This window comes from Phyllobates terribilis, unplaced genomic scaffold, assembly GCF_046119375.1.
Source record: "Phyllobates terribilis strain yellow unplaced genomic scaffold, ASM4611937v1 Scaffold_10__3_contigs__length_209671492, whole genome shotgun sequence".
Taxonomy (NCBI): Eukaryota; Metazoa; Chordata; class Amphibia; order Anura; family Dendrobatidae; genus Phyllobates; species Phyllobates terribilis.
The window spans coordinates 165,606,955-165,630,125 of NW_027362770.1; the positions used below are offsets into that span (position 1 = coordinate 165,606,955).

The window sequence follows — 23,171 nt, forward strand, 5'->3', positions numbered from 1 at the left end:
CCTTCCCGGACAAGATCTTTTATGGATAGATCTCAAAGTGGATACTTTGGTCTTTGCTAAAGGCCTCGAGTCAAAGCACAAGGTAGGCATGGTCCGTCTTCTGTCCGAATATCTCCACATGGCCTGTATGTTCTCCCATATGTGCTTGCATGTTTTTCTGGGTGGCAGCTGCTTTCATGGTTGATTTTGTTTTGATCTCAACTATTTGTTTATTCCTCAACTCTCTGAACCTCAGTTCTCAACCAGTGGGCCATTTATGCCATCAGAAACCTTACAGAACACAACGAGAAGAACCAGGAGCTGATCGCAAGTATGGAGCGCCAAGGCCTGGCTGACACCTCGCTACTAGAAAGTATGGGGTTGCACGTGGAGGAACGAGATGGAAAACTGCTTCTGAAATCTGTCAAGAAAAAGTAAATTGCGACACGTGAATTTGGCCGGATTTATTGGGATCGCATGCATGGAAAACTTGTGTTCTGCAAAAACTCATTCTTGGCTTGATCATCCTCTTGGGGCTGGATCACGTAAAAACGAGCTAGTCCATGACTACTGCCTTGCTATTGCGTGCGCGGAACGTTGACCTTGTTAATGGGGTTATCTTCCTCTTTAGGACCAATGACTTATTTTTAGTATGGTTCATCAATATTGGATTGACCACCACCAGCTATCTGCTGTTTTAGAGGATCCATGGTGCCTTCAAGAGCGCCATGTCCTCTTCAGTGTGTACAATTCTATGAAAAGTTGAACACCTGCCTATCCAATGTTGACAGCCTATCCCAAGCTCTGGTGGCTGTTTCCTGAAACACCGCCACTTCACAAGCTGTGTCTGGTACAGGTATTGCATTCATTTAAATGGAGCTGAAAACATAGCCCATGGACAATAGATGGAGTTTTGATGTATCGAGAAAAAATAAGCCATGTTTTCGTAGTCTCGTACGACCCAAGACCCAGTTTGATAGGTCTGTGGTCCTCATGTGAATAATACAGGATGAATTTAGTTTCTTTCAGGACCCATAACCTCTTCGGATAGATCAGATCCTGAATCGACTTCTCTTTTGTTAGTTGTTTTTTCCAACTGTGTTGATGCTACCATATTGTAATAATGACGCAACTCGTGGCTGTTATCCTTATGATAAATTACCCTTCCCGAAAAGAGATGTAGGGTAGTAGGCTGATTTTTTTTTTATTTTTACAAATTAAAAAAAATGGTGGCAATTAATAAATACTATAAAAATTTACCTTCGCTCCTATATAATTAATTTTGCCACATCATTTACTGTAGACAGTAAAGTGCATGATATCATCAAAAAATAAAAAGTTGAAGTGCACAAGAGCGAACAATATGAATACATGACAACACCACAAGATTGATGGAGAACAGAACCTGCATAATACTAGTGTTAAATCAATACAAACAGAGTCTCAATGTAGTAACAGATGCTGTGTATCCTCCACCTCACACATGTTTCGCTAAAGCTTCATCAGGGAGTAAAGAACCATGTTACCAGCTTTTTACTGTGAGCTGTACAATTTTAAAGACAAAAATCTACGGATTCAAGAAAACCATGGACGCATTTTTTTTTTTTTCTTGGAAACATTTTTTCTTTTTTGCAGACAGTCCAGACCATCACGGACAGTTGTCAACCTCACACAGACATCAGTTGTAAAATGCGCTCATTTGTGCTTTACTTTATGGTATGATTAGCTGTGGTTATTAGTATAGAATCAGAGGTTATAATTTGGTCCCGATTACCCAAAAATATCTAAAATCACACACAAAAGTAACAACAAAACTCATTATAGAAACCTATAAAGTTATACACAACCTGACTTTTTTTTTTTTTTTTTTTATAAGTCCACCAGGCTTGCCCGGTCTTGTTTTTTCTCATTATAGTAATGTGATGAGAAATATCTCCTTAAGGCATTATGTATTGGGTTACTGTGAAAAAATGATGCCGTCTTCAAAGATGTATGAAAATGGGATTATACAATCAAAAATAAAGCTAATCGTTTCAGGTATGGCTTATTCGACTTTAGTCCGAGGGACTCGAGGATCTAGGACTTAAAAAATAACGTAAATAATTAGACTCCTTATTTGTAGGTAGAACATATCCCATAATGTTTTTGTCTCCTGAAAATACTTAAAGCAGTAATAAATATTTTTTTCCATATTGTAGCTCTTCTGACGCACTCTTGATCAGTAGGACTTTGGGTCCTGAGACCCCCCCCCACTACCAATCACTCAAACAATGGTGCCCACCGACTTCCTACACAACCTATACACCTCTGCAAGTACTCTTACATAAGCACAGCACTTTTACTTGCAGATCATGGAAGCCTCAGGACCCTTACCCCACAGATCAAGAAAGCATTAGAGTAGCGACACTTAGAGATAAGCATTCGATTTACGCTGCACTGTTTGAGTACCGGGTCCAGTCCTCCGTAGCACCTGGTCTTTATTTCTATGGCCGCCAACCTCGGCCTGCTATCCAAAGCGCCTCTGCTGCTTACAAGGCCCCACAACCTCGTGTCACAATGATATCCCCAGAACCTAAAGTGAGTTGAACACGGGAGAATTTTCATGGGAATGTGTTTTTTGGGGTTTGTTTGTTTGTTTGTTTGTTTGGGCAAACGTACCTCTTGCTTAAAAAAACAATCAAAGTATTATGTTAAGAGGTCTACTAAAAAATATATTCTTTGATAAAACTAAAACGATATTAAAGGGTTTTTTCCAAAATCACAATGGTGTCTTATAATGTACACATATACCTATTAATTTATGTCAATATAATTTAGTTTTATATATGCCCTGTTTTATACGGATTACCCCCTAAAGGATGCCCCTCTGCTCTGGGGCGTGTCTAGAACTGAGCTGTTCCTGTGAGGGATAATGTCACAAAAATAGGCGGAATTACCTTCATTATAGTGCAGAGCTCATACCAAGAAGTAACGCTGTAATTAAAAGGAGTGATGTACTGCAGAATAGGGCTGAGAGGAGTGATATACTGTAGAATGGGGCTGTGTATGGATGAGCTAGGACTGTATAGAGGAGGTGAGAGGAGTAATATACTGCTGGATGGGGCTGTGTACAGAGAGGCTGAATGGAGTGATATACAGCAGAATGGGGCTTTATATAAGGGGTGAGAGGAGTGATATCCTGTAGGATGGAGCTGTGTATTTAGGGGCTGAGACAAATGATATACCGCAGGATAAGACTATATGTGGCTGAGAGGAGTGATATACTGCAGTATGGGGCTGTACAAAAGTGGTTGAGAGGTGTGATATACTGCAGGAAGGGGCTGAGTATAAAGGGGTTGAGAGGAGTGATATATTACAGGATGGGGCTGTATATAGAGGGGTTGAGAGGAGTGATATATTGCAGGATGGGGCTGTGTATAGAGGGGATGAGAAGAGTGGGTTACTGCAAGTTGGGGCTGCATATCGGGAGCTGAGAGGAGTGATACTGCAACATAAGGATATATATAAAGGTATTGAGAGGAGTGATATACTGTATGATGAGGCTATATATATAGTGGGGTTGATAGGAGTTATATATTGCAGGATGGGACTGTGTAAGGAGTTAAGTGGAGTAATAAACTGCAGAGTGATATATATATATAGAGGGGCTGAGAGGAGGGTGTTGAGTGGAGTAACATACTGCAGCTTGGGGCTGAGCAGAGTGATATACTGCAGAATGGTTGCCTGCTGTCAAAAGAAGTGCTGTGCATATGACAGAATCTTCTGCCATATGCATCAACAGAGCAGCATTTGGAGTTTCACATCACAGATTTGTCAACAGCAGGCAGCAAACAAGCTCTGTTGCGGTGGAATGCAGGAGACCTGATCTCTGCTAGAAACCAGCTAACAATAATCTAAACCCATACACACAGTTCTACTGATTATAGTTAGCAGAAGAGGGGGAGCAAATGCTAGAGGGAAATGTAGTTTTACCAGATAAGAATACCACTACCCATTCAGTTAGTTTCTTTCTTGTACCTTTGTGTCTTTCTTCATCTCTCTTTGTGCATCCAGCTTCAACTGTCATGCACCTGGGTTCGAACCCTTGAGCCTCTGGTTTGTGGTCGGCTTCTCTGTCCACCGAACCACAGCAGACACAGTTTTTCTCCGGGTGTTCAAGTTCTATTATTCTGGCTACGTTTTCATATGTCTGCCCTATCACCTTTCAACTGCAGCTTTATATTCTTTATCCTTGCTGGCATTTCCTGCTGGTGATAGTTTCATTTTATGTACAGAAGTCTATGTATTTTATTTATTTTCCTCACTTATATAGTGCCATTAATTCCGCAGCGCTTTACAGACATCATCATCACTGTCCTCAATGGGACTCACAATCTAGATTGCCTATCAGTATGTCTTTGGAGTGTGGGAGGAAACCGGAGAACATGGAGGAAACCCACGCAAACACGGGAAGAACATACAAACTCCTTGCAGATATTGTCCTTTGAATTTGAACCCAGGACCCCAGCGCTGCAAGGTTACAGTGCTAACCACTGAGCCACCGTGCTGCCATTCTCATGTAGTTTAAAGCCAGTCATTGAAATTCCAGCTAGGGTTTATCTCTTTGCTGTTTCTGTTCTTTACTCTGCACCTATTTTCTGTTTCTTTGTAGGAAGTTGGTGGCATATTATCTAGCAGTATGTACTTTTATACTTTTTATTTCCTGGTTTAATTCAGTAACTCTGGGATCTTTCCTTTTTTCAGCGCACTTTCCCTTTTGTAAGTAATTTACACTCTGTTCCACCTTCCTGTTCTTTAGGAGGAAAGTGAAGCGTTCGATGGCATTTCAGGCATCATAGGTCCGAGTTGTCATTTTCTACTCTGTGGTTAGAGCCATCTCCGCTCACGTAGGAACCACTAGGGACTGCAAGGTCAGGATCTCTAGTCTATATATGCCGGTGTCAAGTCTATCTATACCAGCGTCAAGTCTATCTATACCAGCTAGTTCAGTTGCAGTTTTAAGCTTTACATATTATCCTTTACTTTGCTCTTGGAAAAATAATGCGATTGTGGAAATAACCCTTTAAAAGGAACCTGTCACCAGAAAAAAAAAAACATATTAATCTGCGGATGTGGGGTTAATCTGTAGGTTAATAGAGTTATTATGCTGCCCGGCGCCTGCACTTAGCCTAACACTGTGGGGAGAAAATGAACTTTATTCTCCCCAGCAACATTCCAGTTTCAGTCACCGATCTGAGAATACAGAGCAGCGACTGACAGCCAGCCCTAATGCCGGCGTCTCTGTATACTTAGAAAGATGACTGCGCCGGTGCTGCCCCCCGTGACTGAAACTGGAACGCTGCCGGGGAGAATAAAGTTAATTTTCTCCCCGCAGCATTAGGCTACATGCAGGCGCCGGCTTGCATAATATTGCTATTAACCTGCACATTAACCCCATATCTGCATGTGAATAGTGCTTTTTTTCTGGTGACAGGTTCCCTTTAAGAATTAGATTAGGAATATATATATATATATATATATATATATATATATATATATATATATATATATATATATATATATATATAATATATTTTAGGTTATTTTTATGTTTACCTTTTTTTTTTAAAAAAAAAAAAATTTACCCAAAATTTGTTTATTTCAGATTTTCTAGAAGTATTATCCAAAAACAAAAAAAAACAACTATCCTTTCCACAGTGTGGATACTTTTTACAACTTTTGAAATTTTTTTTTTCTGTTTTAATTCAGGTGTAGAAATTTTAACTTGAACATTAGTTTGTGGAACCATTCATTAGGATCCCCCGACTCTGTGTGAGTTCAGGCTTCTGTATAAATTACTTTTTTTGGATTGGAGACTCTGCCAAGACGCCTGGATTTTTCTTCTTTTTTCTTTTCCCCCAGTAAAGCAATCCCAGGCCCCCCGGCCGGTTACTGAAGTGCTAGTTTCTCACTGTGATTAATTCTGCAAGTCTCTTTTCAATTTCGCAGACGTCCCAAAACATTGACAAAACTCATTTCCAGTTCATTAATTCAAGAGACACTGGAGTTCGGAGTCCCTTCCCTCTTCATTTTTTTGATATTGTTTGTGAACCCCGGGCCATATGGAATGTAACACTGGATGAAAAGATCGGTGGGGTAATAAGGTGGGGGGCCGCATTCAACAAATTCTCCACGTCTTTTGGGATAGAGTTGTCGTGAAATATACACACTCTGCTTATATTATATCTCGGTCTTCTCGCTAAGTGTCATGAGTACTTTTTTTTTTCTGAAAATCGAGACATTTACACACTTGTCATCAAGGATTTTCTTGATTTGAACAGGAGAAATATTCTCAACTTCAAACCTTCTACCGACCAAAGGGAGAAATGCGAAAAATTTGTTTGTGTGCCAATTTTTTTTTTTTTGCCTATTATTTTGCTTTTGAAACCTGATTTTAGGTTCTTTGTTTTTAAGCAAAATAATGTTTAAGGGAAAAAAAAAATAGATTTTTTATTTTTAATGTTACATTTGAAACTTAATTTTTATGAGATGGAAGAATTATTTTTTGGGGGGGGATAAAAGAAAAAAGCTTATAGTCTTGTTGACATTTTTGGCGCTTCTGATTACATTTACTTGGAACCAGTTCTTGTTTGCATTTCCAATCGCTAAACTTTGTCACTTCTCTTTGAGTGAGTAATGTAATCTGTAGGTTCATGTAAGTTCAGAGGTGCAATCTAGTCCTTAAAGGGTAATTTCCACTGAAAGCATTTCCAAAAACTGTTTAGTCCTCTGGGAACCCTCCCCCTAATGTCAACAACACGAGCCCCCTGTTGGAATACAGTAGTGGATGCACATGTGCGACCACCACTCCACTCACTTCTATTGGACTACTGAAGATATCCCCATAGAAGTGAATGGTCAGGAATGGCAAAAGAAAGCAGCCTTGTTTTTGTTTTTTTTTCTTTTTCTTTCTAATCTTAGACAACCCCTTTAATGAGAAATAATGAGATGTGGGAGTTTCGACTAGTACATTGGGTTATTTCTTAATTTGAGGCTGTCTCTTAAAGGAGTTTTCCCATTGTAAACATTGGTGGCATAATCCGTCTATGGTAAGGGTGGACAGATCATTGGTGCAACCTGTTTAGCTGCACAGAGGCCCAAGAGATAAGATACAGAGAGGGGCATACCGTCCATAAGGTCAGACCACGCAGCCGCTATGGGACCCGTGAGTTGAGAGGGGCCCAGTGTGATCCGGTACCAGGCTTCGTCCCCTCATCAAAGTTTCAAAAATGGGGGTCTGTGGGGACTCCCATACAGAGTGGGGGACTGTGGGGACGCCCATACTGAGTCGGCATCAGTTGGGACTCCCATGCGGAGTGGGGGGGCCGTTGGGGCTCCCATGCGGAGTGGGGGGGCCGTTGGGGCTCCCATGCGGAGTGGGGGGGCCGTTGGGGCTCCCATGCGGAGTGGGGGGGCCGTTGGGGCTCCCATGCGGAGTGGGGGGGCCGTTGGGGCTCCCATGCGGAGTGGGGGGGCCGTTGGGGCTCCCATGCGGAGTGGGGGGGCCGTTGGGGCTCCCATGCGGAGTGGGGGGGCCGTTGGGGCTCCCATGCAGAGTGGGGGGGCCGTTGGGGCTCCCATGCAGAGTGGGGGGGCCGTTGGGGCTCCCATGCAGAGTGGGGGGGCCGTTGGGGCTCCCATGCAGAGTGGGGGGGCCGTTGGGGCTCCCATGCAGAGTGGGGGGGCCGTTGGGGCTCCCATGCAGAGTGGGGGGGCCGTTGGGGCTCCCATGCAGAGTGGGGGGGCCGTTGGGGCTCCCATGCCGAGCGGGGGGGCCGTTGGGGCTCCCATGCCGAGCGGGGGGGCCGTTGGGGCTGCCATACTGAGTGGGGGGCTGCCATACTGAGTGGGGCGTTGTTGGGACTCCCATACTGAGTGGGGGCTCCCATACTGAGCGGGGGACTGTGGGGGCTGCCATACTGAGTGGAGGGCTTTCATAATGAGGTGGTCTGTAGGGGGGGGCCCTCATACTGGGTGTATGGGGGAGGGACTGTGGATATCATACTATAGGGGAGCACTTTAGTGGCATAATGCTGTGGGGGCATTATACTGTGCTAGTGGCACTGTGTTGTCATACTGTATGCGTGGGTTGAATCTGGGGGGAAGAATTCACTGGATGGAGGCATTTTTGGGAGCATCATACTCTATAATGGTCATAAAAGGGGTATCACCGGTGAGAACACTAAGGGACTTCAATGGGGGGATAATTACTGTGTACATGTCATAATACATGACACAGAGAGATATATAACCCCTTTTTTGGGGGGGCGAGGGGAGGGGTGTGTGTCCCAATTAAAACTTTTGCTATGGGGCTCTGTGATTTATATGTACCTCACTGGTACAGAGTTAGAAAAATGTGGCTTCATTCTGCCAAAAACAGGCCCCACACCTGCCCACAAGTGTTTCCGTTCTTCCCCATTCTCGTCTATGGAGCTTAGATGCAATTCCAGACACAACCTGTGGGCATGGGGGCAGCATAGTTCACTTTTTTGGTTGTCTAAAAAGTTCCAAAATTGTGCTTTGTAGATGAGGAAGAGTGAAAAGACCGAAGGGATTTTCTTTTAACCTTTTTTTCCGCCTCCCGTAGAATATTCTACTAGGTATATATTGATGCAGTGCAGATGAATAGGGACCATTACCTTCGTAGAATAGAAAGGAAGAAAGTTCTCTAAAACTAACACAAAAAAAAAAAATGCCGCTCTTTCAGAGTGAAAACACACTGATTACTGTATTGTGAGGGGCTTTAGATTCTCTCGGGTTAATCCTCTAGAACACAACAGTCCCACTGTCTTCCATGCAATAGGGTCCAGGCCTTCAATGCTTGTTTTACATGCAGAGGGGGTGGGGGGAGGGGATTAATACTTTGCCCCAATCAGCCATAAAAAGGAGGCCTCGTAGAAGGAAAGAGGCCCGATCAACATTCTCATTGCTACCAAATAGTCCTTCAGCTTTGGGGGAACCAAGTCCTCCATCAACACAATTGGACCAGTGTGGTGGAGTCTCTGCAGCATCAGTGGGAAATTCACTTCTATTCTAAGGTTTTGAGACTGACACAAATATTGGTTTTCACAAAGTTTGCTGCTTCTGTGGTTTTCGATGTTTCAGTCATATGGTTCTATGGTCACTGGAGTACAGGGGCGTATGTAACGATCTCTGCGACCGTGACCAAGGCTATGTGGGAGGTGGGCCGCCGACGCCAGCAGCTCTTCTAGGACACACATTCAGCTGAAATGTATAGCGGTGAAGAGAACCGCCAGGTCCCTGCACTTCAATACACGCTGATGGCAAATCCGAGGCGTTAAAGAAACAGGCAGCACATGGGCGTGACCTCATGTGCTCCCGTCGCTTGCACGCTCAAGTCAACTGCCTACTTGTGCGCTGACTATGGAAGAAGATGCTACACGTGCGGGAGCGAGGAAAGGTGAGTATAATCGTGTGTATGTATATTATGTGTAACATACCTGGTTACATGGTATACCATCTCTCACTATGCAAGATTGCAAACTTGATCTTCAGTCCAGTCTGCTAGCCTGGCTTCTATTCATGCTGTCTGTTGTCTCTGTTCTGACTGCTTAGGGCAGCGGCCCGGTTACTTCCTGTTTCTTGTAGCTGCTGTGGGCACACCCCTAATGCGTCCTCAGCCTATTGCTGTCTGTCACTTGATATTTAAACCAGCTCCACCTTGGAGCTGATGCCTGAGCAACTCTAACATTCACTGTGCTCCTAGACTCTGAATGTGCCAGGTCCTGTTCTGTTCTTGCCTGTCCGCCAACCTGGGGGCTGTATTCCCAGGCCTGTCTGAACTATCTCCTAGCCTGTTGTCTGTCCGCCTTCCTGGAGGCTGTATTTCCAGGCCAGTCTGAACACGCTCCTAGCCTGTTCGTCCCGCCTTCTTGGGGCCGCATACCCAGACCCGCTCCTGTATCTCGCTGCAGTGTCAGTTCCTGTCTGAACACTCTCCTAGTCTGTTACCTGTTTTTCTCTTTGTCCGTACCTTCCCTTTTTCTGCAGAGTCTGTACCTGCACCTAACTCCTCCTCGTTGTCGCTGTACTTCCGTTTGTGAGTTTAGAGTCCATTCGCTACTTCATTGCAAGTATCTTGTGTGTATCTGGTTCTGCCTTTCCCTTCCAGTCTGTTCCGTGTGAACAGAGCCCTGTCCCCTCTGCTCTGCCTTTGCTCACCGCTCCGGCGGTTTATCTCTGCTCTGCCTTGCTCACCGCTCCGGCGGTTCCTGCCCGCTCTGCCTTGCTCACCGATCCGGCGGTTCCTGCCCGCTCTGCCTTGCTCACCGCTCCGGCGGTTCCTGCCCGCTCTGCCTTGCTCACCGCTCCGGCGGTTCTTGCCTGCTCTGCCTTGCTCACCGCTCCGGTGGTTCCTGCCTGCTCTGCCTTGCTCACCGCTCCGGCGGTTCCTGCCTGCTCTGCTTTGCTCACCGCTCTGGCAGTTCCTGCCTGCTCTGCTTGCTCACCGCTCCGGCGGTTCCTCTCTGCTCTGCTTATCTACCGCATCTGCTTTTCTGTTCCTGAATCCCAGTCTGTACTGGACCCTATCCAGCCTGTGCGCCAACCTGCTAGTACCTCTCCGTCTGCACGCCAGCCGTACTTGTCAGTACCCTCCTGTCTGCATATCAGCCGTGCCTGCCAGTATCCTCCTGTCTGCACTCCAGCCGTGCCTGCCAGCGCCCATCTGTCTGCATGCCAGCCGTGCCTGCCAATACCCACCTGTCTGTGTGCCAGCCTAACCTGCCTGTTCCTGTATTCCCCGGTGGGGGTCAACAGCCGTGTCTGGGGCTGGCCTGGAGTAGCACCTGGTCCCTCTGCTCGGTTCCTCCCTGGTGCACGGCGTCGTTAGCCGTCGTGCGACCTTGGTCGGATCGGGTAGATACTCAGTTACGCCCCTCCAGGCACTCTCCGGTTCATGGCACAGTGGAATCACTAAATCACGCACACGCCAGTCAGCCCGGGCGTGTGCATAACATTATGTATGTGTGTGTATATATACACTGCTCAAAAAAATTAACGGAACACTTAAACAGAATATAACTCCAAGTAAATCAAACTTCTGTGAAATCAAACTGTCCACTTAGGAAGCAACACTGATTGACAATCAATTTCACATGCTGTTGTGCCAATGGAATAGACAATAGATGGAAATTATTGGCAATTATCAAGACACCCTCAATAAAGGAGTGGTTCTGCAGGTGGGGACCACAGACCACATGTCAGTGCTTTCTGGCTGATGTTTTGGTCACTTTTGAATGTTGGTTGTGCTTTCACACTCGTGGTAGCATGAGACGGACTCTACAACCCACAGAAGTTGCTCAGGTAGTGCAGCTCATCCGGGATGGCACATCAATGCGAGCTGTGTCAAGAAGGTTTGCCTGTGTCTGTCAGCGTAGTGTCCAGAGGCTGGAGGCGCTACCAGGAGACAGGCCAGTACACCAGGAGACTTGGAGGGGGCCGTAGTGGTTGAGAGTGGTTGAGGGCCCGACGTCCACAGAATAGGGTTGTGCTCACAGCCCAACACCGTGCAGGACGCTTGGCATTTGCCACAGAACACCAGGATTGGCAGTCGCCACTGGCGCCCTGTGCTCTTCACAGATGTAAGCTGGTTCACACTGAGCACATGTGACAGAGTCTGGAGACGCCGTGGAGAGCAATCTGCTGCCTGCAACATCCTTCAGCATCACCGGTTTGGCAGTGGGTCAGTAATGGTGTGGGGTGGCATTTCTTTGGAGGGCCGCACAGCCCTCCATGTGCTCTCCAGAGGTAGCCTGACTGCCATTAGGTACCGAGATAAGATCCTCAGATCCCTTGTGAGACCATATGCTGGTGCGGTTGGCCCTGGGTTCCTCCTAATGCAGGACAATGCCAGACCTCATGTGGCTGGAGTGTGTCAGCAGTTCCTGCAAGATGAAGGCATTGAAGCTATGGACTGGCCCGCCCGTTCTCCAGACCTGAATCCAATTGAGCACATCTGGGACATCATGTCTCGCTCCATCCACCAACGTCACGTTGCACCACAGACTGTCCAGGAGTTGGCGGATACTTTAGTCCAGGTCTGGGAGGAGATCCCACAGGAGACCATCCGCAACCTCATCAGGAGCATGCCCAGGCGTTGCAGGGAGGTCATACAGGCACGTAGAGGCCACACACAATACTCAGCCTCATCAGGAGCATGCCCAGGCGTTGCAGGGAGGTCATACAGGCACATGGAGGCCACACACAATACTGAGACTCATTGTGACTTGTTTTAAGGACATTACATCAAAGTTGGATCAGCCTGTAGTGTGTTTTTCCACTTTAATTTTGGGGGTGACTCCAAATCCAGGCCTCCATTGGTTAATAAAATTGATTTCCATTGATGATTTTTGTGTGATTTTGTTGTCAGCACATTCAACTTTGTACAGAACAAAGTATTCAATGAGAATATTTCATTCATTCAGATTTAGGATGCTTTATTTGAGTGTTCCCTTTTTTTGAGCTGTGTGTGTGTGTGTGTGTGTGTGTGTGTGTATATATATATATATATATATATATATATATATATATATATATATATATATATATATATATATATATATATATATATATATAATAGCTGCAGCTGTGTGTGTTTGTGTGTATATATATATATATATATATAATAGTTGCAGCCGTACAGGCCGCGGACGGGAGGTATGTGTCCACGAGGTGCCAAGCCTCTGTGATGTAGGACTCGGAAAAGCAGGCCCCAGTACACACAGTGCTGAGAGGTGTTTAATGGACCCGGATTATGGGACCGGGTTTTACGAGCAGCTGAAAGAGCTTGGTGGGATCAGCTGCTCACTTACCACAAAAAATCAACTCCGATCTAGACACTTCACTGCTGAGGATACTAGATCGTAGTTGCTGGAGTGAGGGCCTCAAAAAATCAACTCCGATCTAGGCACAACCTTACCTGGAGCAGTATTCAAATACATGGGCGGCGCCAGCAGTGAGTGAATGCCGTGCTGCCCGTGACTGAGAGAATCACACCCCTATGACTGAATACTAGCAGGTAGGACAAAGTGTATATAATGTTATGAAATCATACTACCACCGATTTTAATGAAAAAAGGTTGTCAGTGATGCAAACAAAGCAATGGGGGCAGTGTAGATAGTAGATAGGACGTGACAGGTTCCTTTTAAACGGCTGTGGCAGTGCTGCATATGAACTTGATGTTTTGAGTTTTGTTCTGTTATATCTTCTGTTATATCTTTTTGTGCCAGAAAAAGGCTGTTTTTGTGTTTGCTTTATGTGCAGTTTATGCTGTCAAAATAAACCAACCTGGATACTTTAACGAAAACGGTTCCTGTGCCTACCTCAACCGCAGCCAATTGAGTACCAAACCCTACACTTAGTGGAGAATGCGGGCACGAATCCCAAGGGGCAGTGTGACTGCTACAGGAAACCGTATATGTCCTGGGTGAAAGCCAGCAAGGGTCGCCCGGCAGCATCGAGGAGCTCATAAAGCAACTGGTGCAGGCTAATCTCCAGCAGCATCAACAGCTGAAGCGGCAACAGCAGATGCAGCAGCAGCACAAGCAGTGGATGGAGCTCCTAGCCGAGGTGATCCGTAGCAGGGCAACCACCCCACCTCCAAGCCGAAACGACGAGACCCAGGTGAGGAAAACCGTGAGACGGTGGCAGACCGTGAGAGACTACCTCCAGAGCAGTGGGCGGAGGTTCTAGCGCCATATCTAACCAGGGAACCACAAAAGGTGTACACAGAAGGTGTACTTTAATTTTGCCCCTCAAGACGCTAAGGAGTATGGCAAACTTAAGGCAGAGATCCTGGCACGGCTGGGTGTAACCCTGGCAGTCAGGGCACAGCTAGTCCACCTCTGGGACTTCCACAGGGACAAACTTCCCCGATGACAAATGTTTTGACCTTCTGCACCTGGTCCAGGAGTGGCTGCAGCCAGAGACTTGTTCCCCAGCCCCGATGGTCGAGAAAGTGGTCATGGATTGGTTTATCCACTCTCTGCCGAAGCCTATTCAGTCCTTGGTTGCCCAGGGAGATACCCAAAATGCAGATGACCTGTTGGGCCTAGTGGATATGTACCGTACGGTAGAGGGTTCCGAGTGGTCAAGTAGGGGTTAGATCACCTTTCTGGGGTTCCCAATGGGGGGATGGCTCCCAATAGAACGGGACTAAATCCTCACTGGGTGAACGTCCAAAGTCCCAGGAGGCCGCTGAATCACAGCTGGGTAATCAGTGCCATTCCATGTCATGCCCCTGGCCATATAGACGCCTGGTGTCCCATGAACTCTGAACCAATAGACTGCAACATAGGCTGGCGTTGCTCCTATTTGGCTTTCCCTGGCTGCAGCGAGGTTCCTCAACATGGCGAGGGCCCTCAGGCGTGCTTAGTGTCCGTAAACTGGGTGCAAGTGTTTGGACTGTTGGACTCAGAAAGTTTGGTGACCCTGATAAGGGCCACACTCCATCATCGGCTGGTTCCTGGGAAGGTGGTGGGTGTCCGGTGTATCAATGGGGACACTAAACACTATCCTGTGGCCCTGGTGGATGTAAACATGGTCTGTGGCACCACAGCTCAGCAAGTGGGGGTCATTAAAGACTTGTTGCACTTGATAATAATCGGACGAGACTTTGCATTATTATGGGACATGTGGGGGGACACCTGGTTGCTCAGACGACAGCCAGATCACCCCTGAAGAAACCTCGCCGCAGGCCTTAACGGACTTGTTTCCCATGTGTGTGTTTGTGGGCGATGAGGATGAGGCATCATCCCCTGAGGCCAACATCCCTGAGCTGGAGGTGTCCGAGGGAAACTTTGGAACTGCCCAACTCAGGGATTTAACTCTTAAAGGGGCATTTGATAATGTGTCTGTACTTAATGGTGTTGCTCAAGAGCCGGGGGTGAACACCAGATACCCGTGTTTTGCCGTCAATGGGGAGTTGCTATACCGAGTCACCAAGGTGAGAGGGTAGCTCGTCGAGCAGTTGCTGGTGCCAAGGACATACAGACGTAAGCCCCCTTTAGGCTATGTTCATATGTCTAGTGTCACACTTAGAATGGATCTAGCAGCAGTATGATGACAAAAAAGATGTGCAGACATGATGAAGGGGTCTTCATCAGAGAAAATCATTTTGAAGACGGTACAGGGATTGGACTGCAGATAACTGAGGGAAAGTTATGTTCTCTGTTGAAGACCCCTTGAAACTGTTTGAGACATCTGGAACAATGATTGTCAAGAAAAGAAAATGTGAGTGCTGCCATGAGTCCTGTGTCCTGCCAACAGTAAATCATCCTGGGACCATTCATGGTCATGAGACCATTCAATTTGGTGACGAACAATGCTTTTTCCAGCATGTTGAAGACTATGCCACAAGGGAAAAGTAATAACTAAGTGGCTTGCTGAACAAAACATTGATATTTTGGTTCCATGGCCAGGAAACTCCCCAGATTTCAATCCCATTGAGAACCTGTCTCAATCCTCAAAAAGCGACAAAAAAAACACAGAAATTGTGATACACCCCAAGCACTGATGAGGCAAGAATGGGCAGTCATCAGTCAGGATTTAACCGAGAAGCTGATTCCCAGCTGCCGAGATAAAGTGCAGAAGTCTTGAAAAATAAGGAGCAACACTGGAAATATTGAGTGTTTCCATAAACTTTATGTATTCATCAATAAAAGTATGAAAACATATGAAATGTTTATAATTGTACTTAAGTTACCATATGTAGACACATCTGACTAAAGGATCTAAAAGCATTGAAGGAGCAATCTTCGTGAAAACCAAAATTTGTAGGTCTCAAAACTATTGACCATTTAGTCAAATGTGCTGTTTTGGGTCTAGAATTAAAGTGGTTTTCCAGGCTTATATTGAACCTATCCTTAAGATAGCTTATCAATATCAGATTGGTGGTGTGGTGACACCAAGCACCCCTATTAATCAACTCTTTGCTGCCCCCAAGATGACCGGATGTATACAATGTACAGAGCCAGAACATCACAGCCCCGTCTACTGTGTAGTGGATGTTCCCAAGTACCACAGTTCAGCTCCTAATATAATATACATAATATGAACATATAGCAGAGCTGATTTTTAACTGTATGGGACTTTTTTTTTTGTCTTTTTGTATTTTCGCGTATGGTTGGAATGGTTGCTATAATATCGTCATCCATATTTGAGGTCCCTATAACTGGACCAGCTACCAAGCTGCTGGCAGAGAAGTCCCACCTATGACAACCCCAAGAAATTTTTTCATTTTTTTCCTTTTTTTTATAACTTTTTGTTTTTATAGGATTTACATTAAGTTAGCCGGGTTCAGGGCTATTTTGGAGCTGTCCAAGGTTCTGATGGGAAAGAATCCAATGCTTCATTTAATAAATCTGTCTAACACAGTCTAGATGGTATTTCTATATGGACTTCAGATTCCTGAACCAGGACTTTTATGGTATATGTCTCAGATGTTTGTCCAATGATGAGATCCGCACCTCTGTGGAGAACTCAAACCACCCCGAATCTACATTAATTCTTCACCTAGAATTGAAGAAGTCAAGGCAGGGACCTCCGTTCTTCATACAGGTGTGGAACCCTCATCCATCACTCATGTCATTGATGTATACCATGGATATACCATGAATTTTCATGTTGGGCATCCATTTTAAACTTTTTAAATATCCTTACCCTAACATTTTTTTGCATTTTTCCTCTTGACTTGTCACCTGACATGTTGTGAAACTTCAACATGACTTGGACCAGTTGATGTCTGGTTTGAGTTGGTCTGGTAACTAGAAAAAACCAACCCTTCACCATGTAGAAGTATCCAATGAGCAAAGGATCAAGATTAAAAGTGTAGCCTCTTACTAGCTTGATGTAAAACCTGTGCTGTAACCAAAGGATATATTTCCTTCTGTTGCTCTTTGTTCCCTATCGCAGCTTGCAGGCTCTCATAGTGGCAGAATCATTGCAGCTACATTCCCAGCCTCTCCCTTCTTCCATGTTTGTCTACTGTCTGTTCCACATTTTTTCCAGCTTGATTTTTCATTGAAAGAGGAGGTCCTTCAACCAAAGAAAGAAGTATTGCACCTCGACCATTCCACGGGAACAGTAAATTTAGACTTTGAGTTGGTATTGAGTTTTTTGTGTTTTTTTTAAGGGGGGTACCAAGGACCAGAACTGGTCTGTTTCTTGCTAATGGACTCTTGGGGCCAAAGAGGAAGCTTTTCACTTACTGGGAAACCCCGATTTTCCCTTCTTCATGCGAGGGTGGTGGTCTCTGAAACAATGGTGCTGATGGTTTTGGTTATCTAGTGTGGTCAGTTCATATTTTTCCCTTCCCTCTTAATCATGACTTCTATCAACTCTACATCTTCCCAACGATAGTCAACCACCCTGAGGGTTGGACTACCTCTCTTTCCAAAAATGAGCTGGGTGGTAATGTGCAGTGGGGGCATGAATTAGTCTTTTTTTGCATTTGCCATACGGCTCTCACAACTCTTTGGATGCCCTGGTCTCAACCTTAAAGCCGAAGACCAAGCACATCGCCTTTTGCTCTTGATGGCTACAAGCCAAAGGAGAAGGCACTTATCACGCGGCAATTGGGTAAAATTACCCAACCACCCGCTAATTTCTAGCTTGCATTTTACTTTTTTCCCAAACTATTCAATCAAGTCCCAAGCTCCAAAGTTTTATCTAGATAGTTCAGTGTTAACCAGTCACATTGAGCGGCAACTTCAATGAATGGTCTTAGAATAGACGTTAATTTGTTCCTCACCCATCACATTGACCTTCCTCTTCTGATCTATTCGTGAGATCAAGCGCCAGGTGCTGCCACTATGCACAGTCTTTTTTCCTCCATTCAGCCTCTGAACTATTTTCACCTTAATGTATTTTTTTTTATGAATGAATCCTTATTTTTGTACCATGGGAAGAAAATACTTGGAAGGGGTACAATCTTCAATTTGGCCATTTTTTATGAATGTTTAGTTCTGCATTTCTGACTTTGACTCTTGTGTTTCTAATATTTAAGCCTTTGAAAATTTTTCATTTTTTTCTGTATTGGCTACTTATAAGGAGGTGGTCCACAGGTTGCGTGTGGTATGGCAGCTCAGTCCCATCCATCTCTTCCGGGTGAGTCAGAGTTGGTTGAAAACCCCTGATATACTTTTTATAGTCCTGTATGGTAATATCAGAGAAAATCCAAAAATAATGATTGAACTTGGGTGGGCAGAGAGCTCATCTGAGCAATTCAGTTCCTCCTTTCTAGAGATCTGACACCCTTACTTCCTCTACTTCTTCTTGTATATGGCAGCCATTATGACAGTTTACGGAGCATTTGGTCACAGAGTCACGGAGGCTGCTTATACCCTGCTGTCTCACACCTTCTATCATTTAGTCAAATTCACTCAGGCTTTATAAAAAATCATGGTCTCTATTCTCTTACCTTCTCCAATCATTCAGTCAAATCGTGCAATTTTTGTTATTTTTCTCCTTTAGTGTTAGGAGTTGGGGGTGTCCATAATCAGAATAAAACAACCAATTGCTTTCCTCCAAAATCAGTACCACACCCATTTGCATGTTTTTGGGGCTATTGTAACTTCGAAAGGCGTTGACTAATAAACCACATCTCTGGATACCGCTTTTATCTTCCGTCATTGATCTACTAGCGGCACAGAATTAACCCTTTCACTCCATTTCAGTTGTCCGCTACAATGTTTTAGCCAGTCACCCAGTCTTTAGAGAAAAGCATAGTCCCTGCACCCCCCCCATAATGATTTAGCCACAGTCTCCCAGACTTTATAAAAAGACTAATCCCTGGTCTCCCTCGTCTACCATGATCTAGTCAGTCACGCAGACTTTACCGAAAAGCCTAGTCCTTTCTCTCCCCCATCTGTGATGATCTAGTCAGTCATTCAGGCTTTACAGAAAAGCCTAGTCCCTGTTATCCCCCCTCTAGAATAATTTAGTCAGTCACCCAGACTTTAGAGAAAATCATAGTCCCTGCTCTCCCCCTCTAGAATAATTTAGCCATAGGCACCCACATTTTACAGAAAAGCCTAGCCCCTGCTCTCCCCCTGCTACAATGATTTGGCCAGTCACCCAGACTTTACAGAAAAGCCTAGTCCCTGTTATCCCCCCTCTAGAATAATTTAGTCAGTCACCCAGACTTTACAGAAAAGCCTAGTCCCTGTTATCCCCCCTCTAGAATAATTCAGCCAGTCACCCGGACTTTACAGAAAAGCCTAGTCCCTGATCTTTTTCACACCTACAATGATTACTCACTTGGTGACCTAGACTTTATAAAAACACCTAGTCTATGCTCTCTTCTCCTTTTATGTATCGCTATGACTTTCTCTTGTGTTTTTGGGGACTGTCAACTCCTCTAGAAAAATCCCACTAATAAAATATTTTAGCATTTGCTTTGGGTCGGTTGATGGTGTTTCATGTTTTGGAAATTGAGTATTTTTTTTTTTTTTTTTTTTAATGCTTTATTTTTTACAGCCATCCAGTATAATTTGGCACTTTGTTGTATGTCATATCCATTCCAGATCATAGCTCATTATCCCTTTTACAGCAGCTGTATGATCAAACTTCTCTTTTTTTTGTAAAAAGGCATAGACTGTTTAGCCCAAAAATTTTTACATCCCTACGCAGCATCCTTCCTCCTTGGCTTTGGCGATGGTCACAAAAAGAAATCAAGATCCTAATAAGTTCAAGACGTTTCCTATGTAGTGGAAGCTCAGATACAACCCGGGAATGTAAAAATTACTGTTCTCATCACATAGTAATCTGCCCATTGGCTTCATCATTAGTTATCACATTTGGCAGCTTTGGTCTCCAGATGTGCCACTTGGCAAACTTTCATAACTTTTCAAGTCGTAAGGAGGCCAGTCATGTTGCATTAAATAATGTCGCAAACCAATGGAATAGCGTCACAGGCTAAATGCTAGCAGTAGCCCAGTGGTGCCACCGCAAGTATGCATATGCTAGTATATATTTTTTTCTTGACATGTCACGTGGTTCTTGGAATTTAGCAACGTTTTTGGACAATTTGGATCATTTTCCTGACCCTCAGTAGTGGTTTTATGTTCTACTATGATTTAATGTACTATTGTCAGTTCCAGGATTACATATATTTTGTCCTCAAGGGGTTTGTAGACTTGTGCAACCAATTGTTTTAAATTTCTCCAGTTCATAAAAAAAAAATAATAATTTTTAGGCATCTTAGCAAGTAGTTTTGATTGAAAAAAAAATTTCTACCGTGCTGTTAGAGTTAGGAAGGGCTCAATGTCTTAAGGCCTGCCAAATCTCACCGGTAGGGTGTTGTAGTTCTCACAAGAACATTGGAACAAAGAATTGTTATGGGTGGACACAGAGATGTAGCTATGAATTCTGATATTTTGTTATCTGGAACGAAACGTATAAATTTAGCTATGGAACGCCTACTATTTATGAAGGGTATAAATATACGAACACTCTGGGAAAGCCCCGGAGAGTGTTGAAAGTTACATGCCTGTGTATTAATTCTGTTTTCAATGGTCGTAAAGTGAAGCCCAAAAACTTCTAAGTTGGCATGAAGACTACTACTCTATCAGTTTTGGAGACACTGCAGAGATTCAAACTCGAAATCTCCTATGCAGACCTATATGTTTTCATAGTCACAGGCTACAAATAAATCCTATTTGTGGTCTGATAGCTCTGTTACCTGATAATCAAATTAAAGGCCCATATCCAATTATTACATACTGAGTGACAGACCTTACAAGATGTAAGGAGACCATGGCAGCATGGATGCACCTGACCAAAGTAAATGTCAATGCTCCATTATTTTTGTTTCACTGTGTTTTTGAAATAAATACATTGAACCCACCAGGTGAAATTATTTTGACGTTCTTCTCCCCATCTATACAGAAAATGTGCACCAAAAAGTAGAAATATAAACAGTTTTTATAGACTGTTTCTAATGCAGTTGTCCTTGACTGGTCCATATGCGCCAAGATAGACCCTGGGCCTGAGTAGGGGGAGTGAATTAGTTTGACCAGTCTAAAGCTGCAGATGCATATGGAAACATTTAGAGACCTGACAATGCAGTTATACCTGCCTTTATTATTTATAAAGGGGCTAAACAAGACCCCATCGTTGTCCAAAAGCATTACTAATTGCATTGCATAACTGGCCAGTCTAAAACTGCAGATACATATGGAAAAATTTAGAGACCTGACAAAGCAGACAGCATACGCGAGTCTATTATTCATAAAGGGGTTAGACAAGACCCCATCATTGTCCCCAAGCAATCTTAATTGCATTGCATAACTGAAGGAAAAACATTGTTTCCACTTGTTGAAAGGTAAACAAAATACACAATCCGCATCGTATGTTGGTATCAGAGTGAATGCACCCCCCCGAGATGCTGTATCATTAGCTAGATGTACTGCAGAGGGCTCCTTTGTGACAGGCATTATTTCCTGGTGAGATGGGCAGATACTCAATTTAGTCTAAACAATCTCTTCGGTTCTTGGTGAATTTCTTACTTTCTGCTTTGCCAAAAATGTGCAGTTGCTTATGCATTTGATCTTCTTGGTGACACTGAACTCCGTCCCCGGAAGCCTCCCTTCCATTATGTGGATTATAACCAGTGGGCAGACAGTAAAAAAACAAAGAAACTTTACTGACTTTAAAGAATATAAGAATAAAGAAATATGAACATTTTTTGAAGATAAAAAGATACCAATACATTGTCAAATTTTTTTAAAAATCCTTTTTGGATTTATTTTTCATCTCCCCAGTTTTTCTCAGATATTGACACTTTTTGCTTTCTTAGGGTTTGCCCCCCCCCCCCCCCAGGTTTCCTACACTTAAATGGACCTTGTTATGCAGTTACATATTTTCGAATGTTATTTTTTTAAAGTCGTTGTAATGTTGAGCTCACCTCTTCTTGAAGTCCCTACTGATTCGGTGTCTTTTTAGAGTAACCCTTGCTAAGATGTGATGTGCACAGTGGCACCACTTTTAAGAAGTCAGAGGCAAAAGGAGGTGTAGTACAGACCCACAGATTTTGATGGGTATCTGTAATGCAATTATATGAATAAGGCCTTAAAGGGGGTATCTATGTAGTTGCAATTATTTTCATGATTCAATGGATGCAAAATACCAAGACAGGTTATCAAGCATGGGATTATTCAGTTTGGAAAAACGAACGTTTATGGGTGATCAATGTACAGATATGAGGGGACAGCACAGAGATCTTCCTACTGATCATTTTACACCTAGGCCTGTGACGGTGACAAGGGGGCATCCTCTACATATAAAGGAAAGAATATTTAATCATGATAGAGATTATTTTCTGTAAAAAGTTATGGATTCTTTACTGTAAGAGCTGTGAGATTATGGATTCTTTACTGTAAGAGCAGTGAGTTCTCCCTTTTTAGTTGTCCTGTAGCCTCCCACTTATATATTACAGGAAGTAGTGGACAGGAAAGTTGAAGTAGATTTTTTTTTTTCTCAACACCTAGAGGAAACAATATTTAATCATCACAATAGACAGATTCTTTATTGTAAGAGCAGTGAGATTATGGGTTCTTTATTGTAAGAGCAGTGAGATGATGGATTCTTTACTGTATGAACAGTGAGATGATGGATTCTTTATTGTAAGAGCAGTGAGATTATGGATTCTTTATTGTAAGAGTAGTGAGATTATGGATTCTTTACAGAAAGAGCAGTGAGATGATGGATTCTTTTTTGTAAGAGCAGTGAGACTATGGATTCTTTACTGAAAGAGCAGTGAGATGATGGATTCTTTATTGTAAGAGCAGTGAGATGATGGATTCTTTACTGTATGAAAGTGAGATGATAGATTCTTTACTGTATGAATAGTGAGATGATGGATTCTTTATTGTAAGAGCAGTGATATTATGGATTCTTTATTGTAAGAGTAGTGAGATTATGGATTCTTTACAGAAAGAGTAGTGAGATTATAGATTCTTTACAGAAAGAGCAGTGAGATTATGGATTCTTTACTGAAAGAGCAGTGAGATGATGGATTCTTTTTTGTAAGAGCAGTAAGACTATGGATTCTTTACTGAAAGAGCAGGGAGTCCTCCCTTTTTTGTTGTCCTGTAGCTTCCTACATATATATTAGCAGGAAGTAGTGGACAGT

General features: G+C 43.8%; 1 protein-coding gene and 1 long non-coding RNA gene across 3 annotated transcripts in view; both read left to right on the forward strand.

Moving 5' to 3' along the window:
* The window catches only part of ATXN10 (ataxin 10), a 119,943-nt gene extending 117,377 nt beyond the window's left edge, over positions 1–2,566 (forward strand). For both annotated transcript variants that reach the window (XM_073650068.1, XM_073650069.1), the window contains one exon: positions 236–2,566. In XM_073650068.1, the coding sequence (XP_073506169.1) occupies positions 236–417 (182 nt within the window). In that variant the 3' untranslated portion in view covers positions 418–2,566. The remainder of the gene's footprint in view (positions 1–235) is intronic.
* A 10,107-nt stretch (positions 2,567–12,673) lies between these two features.
* LOC141164202 (uncharacterized) overlaps positions 12,674–23,171 on the forward strand; it is a 58,268-nt gene continuing 47,770 nt past the window's right edge. Inside the window, exon 1 of the long non-coding RNA XR_012250877.1 lies at positions 12,674–13,057. This is a non-coding gene — a long non-coding RNA (uncharacterized lncRNA). The remainder of the gene's footprint in view (positions 13,058–23,171) is intronic.